At 29.6% G+C, this 8,019-nt stretch overlaps 1 protein-coding gene across 1 annotated transcript; it reads right to left on the bottom strand.

The window, feature by feature from the left end:
- Positions 1-374: 374 nt before the first annotated feature.
- On the bottom strand, positions 375-6,544 carry LOC119661842 (protein mini spindles-like). The gene is made up of 6 exons (XM_038071344.1): positions 6,366-6,544; positions 4,537-4,982; positions 3,783-4,465; positions 1,930-3,717; positions 721-1,123; positions 375-657 (listed from the first exon to the last, which is right to left on the bottom strand). The coding sequence occupies exons 2-6, from the start codon at positions 4,961-4,963 to the stop codon at positions 518-520; spliced, it is 3,441 nt and encodes a 1,146-aa protein (XP_037927272.1). The 5' UTR covers positions 4,964-4,982; positions 6,366-6,544; the 3' UTR covers positions 375-517.
- Positions 6,545-8,019: the final 1,475 nt, after the last annotated feature.

Genomic DNA, 8,019 nt, shown 5'->3' with positions numbered 1-8,019 from the left:
AAAAGGGAAAAAAAAGAAATAAAGATTTTGTCCCGACTTTCTACTGATGTTGGATGCATTATCTTCCATTGGATTGCACATGAGATCAGGTAAACATAACATTATTAATTGGATAGGAAAAGCTCTATGAAACAAATCGCTCCATTAAGTGAATACATATTTGGATTCACTAAAATTGCTGTTATTCCCTCTCATGCAATCATGCAGGATCCTATCATTTGTCTGCCTGCATAATGAAACACATCTTATGCAGCTATAGTGAACTTTCAGCTATAGTAATATACAGCATAAGATATTATTTATCAAATCAACTAATTAAAAAATTTTTAAAAAATCGCGTTTAATTAAAAATTTAATTTTAAAAATATATTTAATTTCGATAGAATTTGTAAATGTTTTATATAATCAAGGTTAACTCCTTAATATATTGCAAGTGGAGTTAAGGGAATCATATATCGCAGAGTCTATACTATTACTTTTCATAAGTAAATTTTAAATTTTGTGGTAAGACTGCACATTAAATATCTGAAAGATAATTGTTGATGTCACATATTGGATCCGGTGGTACTCTTTCTTTCATTTCATCAAATTGATTTATAATTTTTCTTTGCAGAACTACGTCTTCAAGAGCAAAACAATACAGTAGCACATCTTTGTCTATAAGTAAAAAAAAAAAATTTTAATATTATTTGTCATTTAAAACTTTTTAAACCAACTTACTATAATACATTGACATTATACCCAAAAGCTTAATCCCATCATTTTGTACTGTTCTATTACTGCTTAATATAAGATGATGTACTTGTTTTATAAATTTGTATCTAGTCAGTTGGAGACCAAACTTAAGAATCGAATTTTGCACCCAAGCCAATGATTTTATTTGTAAGTTCACATTTCCAGTGGACACAGAATTTTCTAGAACTTCAATGGCGATTTGTTCATGGTTTCCACATTCAGCAAAATCATTTAGCATACAACAGACCAAAAACTCCCTTGACTCATCGGTCAAATGATTAGCCACATCTCGAACCACAGGCATAATGGTTTGTGATGAAGGTTTTAATCTTGCAACCATTCGGCATAAAAGATTTAATTTATAATGCATTACCTCATGATCTGAATCCTAAAAATTCAATGATAAATATTTAAATATACAATAAAATTGTTGTAAATTAAATAAATATAACTTTAGTTATGAGGTGTGATCAAAAAGTTAGGGAAATATTCAACTTTTCATTATACTACTTAATAATTCGCACACAATACAATGCTATTGCTTAATGTTTGTATGACTTGATATATACGATTTCTTCTATGTTTATCTCAATAACTGAAATGGTTCTCGAATTTTCTTCTGTTTTTATCTCGACATGAATAATCGATAGAACAGTCACTTATCAGATATTGCAGAAGCAATCATACTTAGTACACTCAGTATCATTCCTAAACTACTGTTAACTTCTAAGGAACTCGAAGAAATAAGAAATTCTTTAGAGAAACAAGTGGTAACAATAAATGCATATGAGCAAATATATGAACTCCTTAGCTTTCAAGCCTACTATAACCAATCAAATATAATATTTAATATCGTTAGATTAGTCATAGCTTCTAATTTGACATATATACTAACTATGAACTAATTAAAAAGAAATTCGAATATTCGAAATTCGAAACAGCGTTGTGTGGTCAGCCGAACTAAAACTAACTAAAATTTTTGTTGTTGTCTTTTCACTTCTATTCGAATCCATTTAGATTTTGAAAAAAATAGCTTCTTTGTCGTCATAAAAAGCGTAGATTTCGGTAAAAATAATTAACTTTGAAATTTTTTTATTTTCATAATGAAGAATATTAATCCCACTATAAACAAGAACCAATATTTTTTTTATAAAGAAAATAAATAACTATAGAAAAGTAACATAAAATACTCACTTTTAAGCCAGGTCCAATTTTACTGATTATGCGCACAAATAATTGAGCAAGGTTGGGGGTCTTGACATCAAGTTTCATCATACATGCACTTAAACCATGTATAGCGAGCATACGTTTTGAAGGATGGATACTACTTAAACCCGTCAGTATATCAGGTGAACAAATTAATAATTTTGCTTTCTGCTGTGTGTGTATGGATTTAAACTGTTTCTCACCTGAATTGGCATTAATTGCGTTATAAATTATATTTGCACATCCAGTTAGACGTTGCGCTTCGAGAGAGCATGGCTTAATTGCTAACCGTGTTGGAACGTCCTCTTCAGCACAAATGTTTTCGCTCTGATATATGGCACCGATATTATTCTCAGAACACTTTTTGTCTGGCATTGCCGCTGGCATATAGCATTCATGCTCTATTATCTTTGATGTTATATTATAGACATCATTTGCATTATTCTTGTTCTGAACTGTTACCACATCTGATATATTTTTTTCCAGTGTATATAAAATATTAGGATTTTCATTATTTATAGTAAAATCCGTTTTAATTATGTACAATGTGTTTTGTATTGTGTTGAACGTTTTATTTATATCATTACATTTGGCATCTTTTGTTTCAACTATTCCAGAGTCATTTAATTCCGACTTATCACTTCTGGGTTTCTCAGTCGTGTCATTTTTATTTTCAAAAAATTCTATCTCCACTATTTCTGTTTCAATATTTATTTTTGTGTTTATTTTCTTATATTTTTTATAATGCATTTTATTAAACGCCTCATCTGTTGGCGTATGCTCAGCCGGGACATAGACAAAAGTTCTATTTGCACTCTCGTCTGTTTTAATCTCATCACCTAAACATGGTTGTAAGGAGTTAGCCAGTTTGTCAGCAGATGTAGTACTCTTAATTTGATTTGCAAAAGCGTTAGTCACTCTATCATAATCCTGTGGAGATGTCTTTGTGTCTGTCATTAATTTATGAATATCATTTTCCAATTTTTCAACATCAGCTTGAAGAATATCGTGATTTTTATTAACTAATGCCAGCTTTTTCTGCTGAATTTCGGTCTTTAGTGCATTTTCAAAAATGCTATCTTTATACTCACATTTGTCATTGCTACATATATTTATTTCTTCATAATTCATCCCATTTCTGGCAATATTTTTAATCCTTTCAGTACTTTGATTTGTTTTAAGTTCTGCACTGTTTTTGTTACTTTTTGTTTGATTTCCGTTCTTCATTACGGGTTCTTTTGACAAACCTTGAGTCTCACAGCTATGCATATATACGCTATGAACATCGTCAGTGGATGATGTTGGTTTACTAGAATTTCCCGAAGGCAATGAATTTAATTTGTTGGAATTATCGTATTTTGCTTTAAGTTGTTTATGGTATTCTTTAATTTTTGATACTCTTTTTTCAGTCATATTAACCAAAAATGGGGCAATAAAATGTTCGCCAGTTTGAAGAATGAGATGAGCGATTACTTTCAGTGCAGCTTCACGCGCTTCTAAGTCAGAGCCTTCTACAATTCCCACCATTACCGAAGCTATAGTTTTACACATTTTCACACTCAATGATTTGGCAATGTTACGATCCAGGCAGCGTAAAAAAAATATCAGAGTTTCATAGGCAATGTGAGGATTTTTGCATGTTAATGAATCCGATATGAAGTTATATACGGTTTCTAAGTTTAGAATTGGATAAATTGTATCCAATGTGGCACGAAGTTCATTCAAAACAATATGCTTTCTGTCTTTAAGCCGTAAGAGAACAACAGGCAAGCAACCCTAATAAAAAAACAGTTACTATAATATATGGTGTAATAATAAAAAATTATAACACTATTACTTACTGCTGCATAATTATTAAATTGTTTACCCAAAATTGTAATCAACAGACGAAGGCATTTAATAGCCAAAGATAAAACCAGTACATTTATATCAGTGCCTATGATTCTTCTGAGAGTAATGATTAACTCTGCACAGTTATCTTCTTCTCCCAGTACTGGATGTTTTAACAATAGTCTTTCTAGTTTTTCCAGACCATTTTTACGCTCCGACCATTTTTTGTCCGCAACTTGTTTATAAAAACCTTTTGGTAAATTAGCAAGTAGATGTATAGGTACTTGAGCAATGTTTGATTCTACATCAGATATATCAGTTTTAATGCTGACATTATCACTTGACTCAATATTAGACACCTTTTGATTATGTTTAGATGCTACAGTTGGGAGTTCAGCGGTAATTAAAAAATTTTCTTCTGCTCTTAATTTCTGAAACTCATCCTCTAACTCTCTTTGCAATATTGGAGTAATGTTAGTTATGTGTGGTTTTATTGCATCCCCAATCCACCGAAAAATTTCAATTGCTAATTGCTTCGATTCGCTGCGTACTGTTTTATCTCGATGTAGTAAAATATCTTGCAGTTTTCCTTCTATTAATTTAGTATTAACACACTGGTTGTCATACTTATCCAATGCCATCCTTACAGTTGATATTGTCGTAGATACAATTTTGGGGTTTTTGTTATCTAGTCCTGAAATCATAAGACAGCGAGCGTACAATGAAATTTTAAAATAATTTGAAGAAAAAACAAATTTAATTTACCTTTGATCAACTCTTCAAGAACGGTATCGGTTTTATCATCCCCAATGAGAAATAGAATAAGATTAACTGCAAGCTCTTTAACATTTTGTTTTGTTGTGCCAAAACATTTAATGACAATGCCATTTGTTACACTAATCGCAAGTTTAGCTGATAGAACGGATTTATTCATGAATATCGATGCTGCCTCAAGCCCTTTTTCCTGTGCAGCTGAGTTGGGATCTACAACCATATTGCAAATCCAGTTCAGATATTTTGACCACTCAGTTGATTTTTCATCATTTATTTCGTTAAAAATTTCTATGACTTCTGTATAACCATGGATTCGTGCCTTCCAATGCGCATGAGAACAACGAGATTCCAATGGAAGGCTGGCATAAATTTCATTGCTGGCATAAATTTCATTGCCATGATCTTTTTCATTCCACATAATTTTGATTTAAATTATGCTTAAAAAACAAAACAAATGTTTAAGTAAAATTTAATTCACATTAATTAATTAAATAGACACAGGAAAGAGACCTTTCTGGTCAACAAGTGAGCAAAAACACTTTTCGTAGGCTCGGAACCTTTGTGCGGTGTTAATAACAACTTCAAAACTAGCCTAGTAAGCGAAAGGGAAAAACAAAACCTAACTGATTTCTGGAGAACTCCAAAAGGCATGCAACAGTCTCAAACAGCTCATTATTCCTGAACATATAAAGGCTGAAGTTGTTCTGAACTTAAGCAAAAGAGATATTAAACTGTACACGGAACTGCTAACAAACCACTGTAGACTGTGATAAAATCTGAAAAATATTATTCTAGCAAAAAACGATGTCTGCCGACTCTGTTAAGAGCAACAGGAAACAGCAGAACACGTTCTATGTGTCAGCCCAGACGTGGTAAAACATAGACTTGTCTATCTAGACAGTGGAATTTTGAGCCCTGAACACTTAGCTAAAATACGGCCCACAATTGAGACAAAATTCTTCAAGATAGGTTAGTCAAATAATAATAAAAAGAGAAATCTTTACTATTAGTTTTTAAAATTACTAATAAAATCAAAAATGCATCCATTGGAATAGCCTAAAATCCATATAATATATAATGGAATATATATATATATATATATATATATATATAAAATAAAAACATTATTCTGCTTAACTTCTAGTAACGGCGAGTATCGTCATGTATATATATATACGTAGAAATATATATATATTATGCAGCGAAAAATCTCGAATGGTGGTAGTTTTTTGTGTCCTGAAGATTCAGTTTTGGACCAAAAATTAGCTGCTGTATATAAACTTGCAATTTTAATAGTCAAATATATTGACACAAATATTAGGTCTGTTCCACGAGCTACTCATAGTAACTTTGAGCAAACACTGTGTATACACAAGCGCGTTCCACCAACAAATTTTCAAGTATTTTTGTGTAAATTTTACTTCTGTTTTACTCATGTTTTACTATGAGTAGCTCGTGGAACAGACCTATTATGATATCCACATCTGAGTTAATTTTGCTTACGTCACGTTTCTTCACGTTAATGAATTCATCGCAATATTAGCATAACCTCAAATACAATGCTTGCAAAAAATTTTTTTTATCGAATATGAGTATTTATAAAATTCTTTGTTTATAACACCACAAAATGTATCCAAAAAACACTATAGTAAAAAAAAAACTACCAAAAGTGCCATTAAAAGATATTAAATAAATAATTATATTAATAAAAAATTTTTAAAATATTAGGACTTTCTCAATATACATCGAATTAGAATATTAATGTTCTATATATTTAAAATATTGTTTCTAAATCACGTAATAATTTAACAGCGACCTACCAGTTCACGCTGGAGTGTTAAAAGTATTCCAAAAAAAACATTTAAAGAGTGCGTCTTCGGTGATTTTAATATTATTCTTTTTTAAATAAATATTACAAAACAGTAATTATATTTTGTTTTCAATTATTCACAATCACTGCGATTTTATGATTCCTCCACGGCTAAAAAATAAATTAAACTTTCCTTCCGTTGGTATTGAAAACTATTCAGAACAATTATTTTTTTAATAAGATTTTGATAGAATTTTTGACGTTTCTTTATTTTCAAATTGATATAATATACAAAGAATACAACACGAAATAAAAGAATCAAGTATGTTCATTTGAAGTCAATATCAATATAAACATCATTGAATAATAACTGCAATTTTTTCTTTCAGAGTAACAAAAAAACACACGCAACTTACGAAAGAAAACATGTGAAGCAACAAATATGCTCTGAAAATATTCAGAGTAAGGATTTACTTGCAAATAATTTTGCGTTATTCTATTGTGAATGTTCACTGGAAATACGTTGCAAAATTCCAGTCATCCAATAAAATCATATGAGCATTTCATTTCCTAATAAATTCAAATACATAAATAAATTAATTTATATAAACAAAACAAAAATTTAATAATATATATTTTGTGTTCTTTTATGTAAATTAATTAATTTTTAGTGTTTTCAATTTTTTTATTCCATATTTACATAGTACAACCAAAAACATATGTCAAAACAAAGCATTTGATATTACCTAAAAGTGATGCCAATTTGTTTTAACCAGACTGAATGCTGTTTTTTTACAACTCTGGAGAAAAAAATTACGGGTAATATTGACTGAGATTATAAAATTATACTACATTTACATTGTAAGATTAAGAGAACGAGATTAAGTTGGAGTTCACATCGATTTGGTGGTCTCTACTCTTTGTGACTATAAGCAGTTCATCACATTGCATATTATTTGACTAAAATACTTTTGTTTGGTTATTATTGGTTATTAGAAATTTATAATAATGAAGAACTTTAACCTTTTAGTTGGGAAGTTTATTTTTTGTTTGAAAAAAATTACTGTAGAAGGTTTTAAAGTCAATAAGCAATAATTTTTCAAGAAAAAATGTTTCTAGATATATATATTTAATAATTGTAAATTTGTATACCGCATATATTTGGGGATTTCGCAACATATTTAATAGCATTTGTTGTAATTGTAATAGCTATTGACAATAACGCAGATGGGTTAATTATAAAAATATGAATGTCAATTAACAAAAATTCGAACTGAAATTAGGAACTTAAAACAAACTTGAATTATATTTATAATACTCTTAAAAACATTTTATAATATAAAATATTGAAATATATATCAAAAAATTATTGAAATCTTAAATCTTGGAGCAGGTCAGCTGAAGTGCTGTCGCTGACTACTGTATTCCACGGAGAGTTGTCAACTATTGTAGCAATAATCGAATATACAATAAACAACTTTGTATAATATATAATAATTCATAGGCAAATTGTTACATTTCTGTGGGAATATACATATGTATATATTTGTTATGATTCTTCTTAAGTTTGCTTAAAGTCAAACATATATATAAAAATTATATCTTGACATAATTGTATATAATTTAGTGTCGAGATCTAGCTACTATTAATATAGTCTGTCATT

The sequence above is a fragment of the Teleopsis dalmanni genome, chromosome X (assembly GCF_002237135.1).
Source record: "Teleopsis dalmanni isolate 2A chromosome X, ASM223713v2, whole genome shotgun sequence".
NCBI classification, from domain to species: domain Eukaryota; kingdom Metazoa; phylum Arthropoda; class Insecta; order Diptera; family Diopsidae; genus Teleopsis; species Teleopsis dalmanni.
Note: the sequence above shows the minus strand (reverse complement) of the source record. Positions and strands in the feature narration are given on the sequence as shown.

Coding starts and splice junctions, on each gene's coding strand:
- LOC119661842 (XM_038071344.1), bottom strand. CDS start 4,963: ATGTGGAATGAAAAAGATCATGGCAATGAAATTTATGCCAGCAATGAA. Junction 3,718..3,782: donor AATTTAATAATTATGCAGCA/GTAAGTAATAGT, acceptor TTTTTTTATTAG/GGTTGCTTGCCTGTTGTTCT. Junction 658..720: donor TATAATGTCAATGTATTATA/GTAAGTTGGTTT, acceptor TTTTACTTATAG/ACAAAGATGTGCTACTGTAT.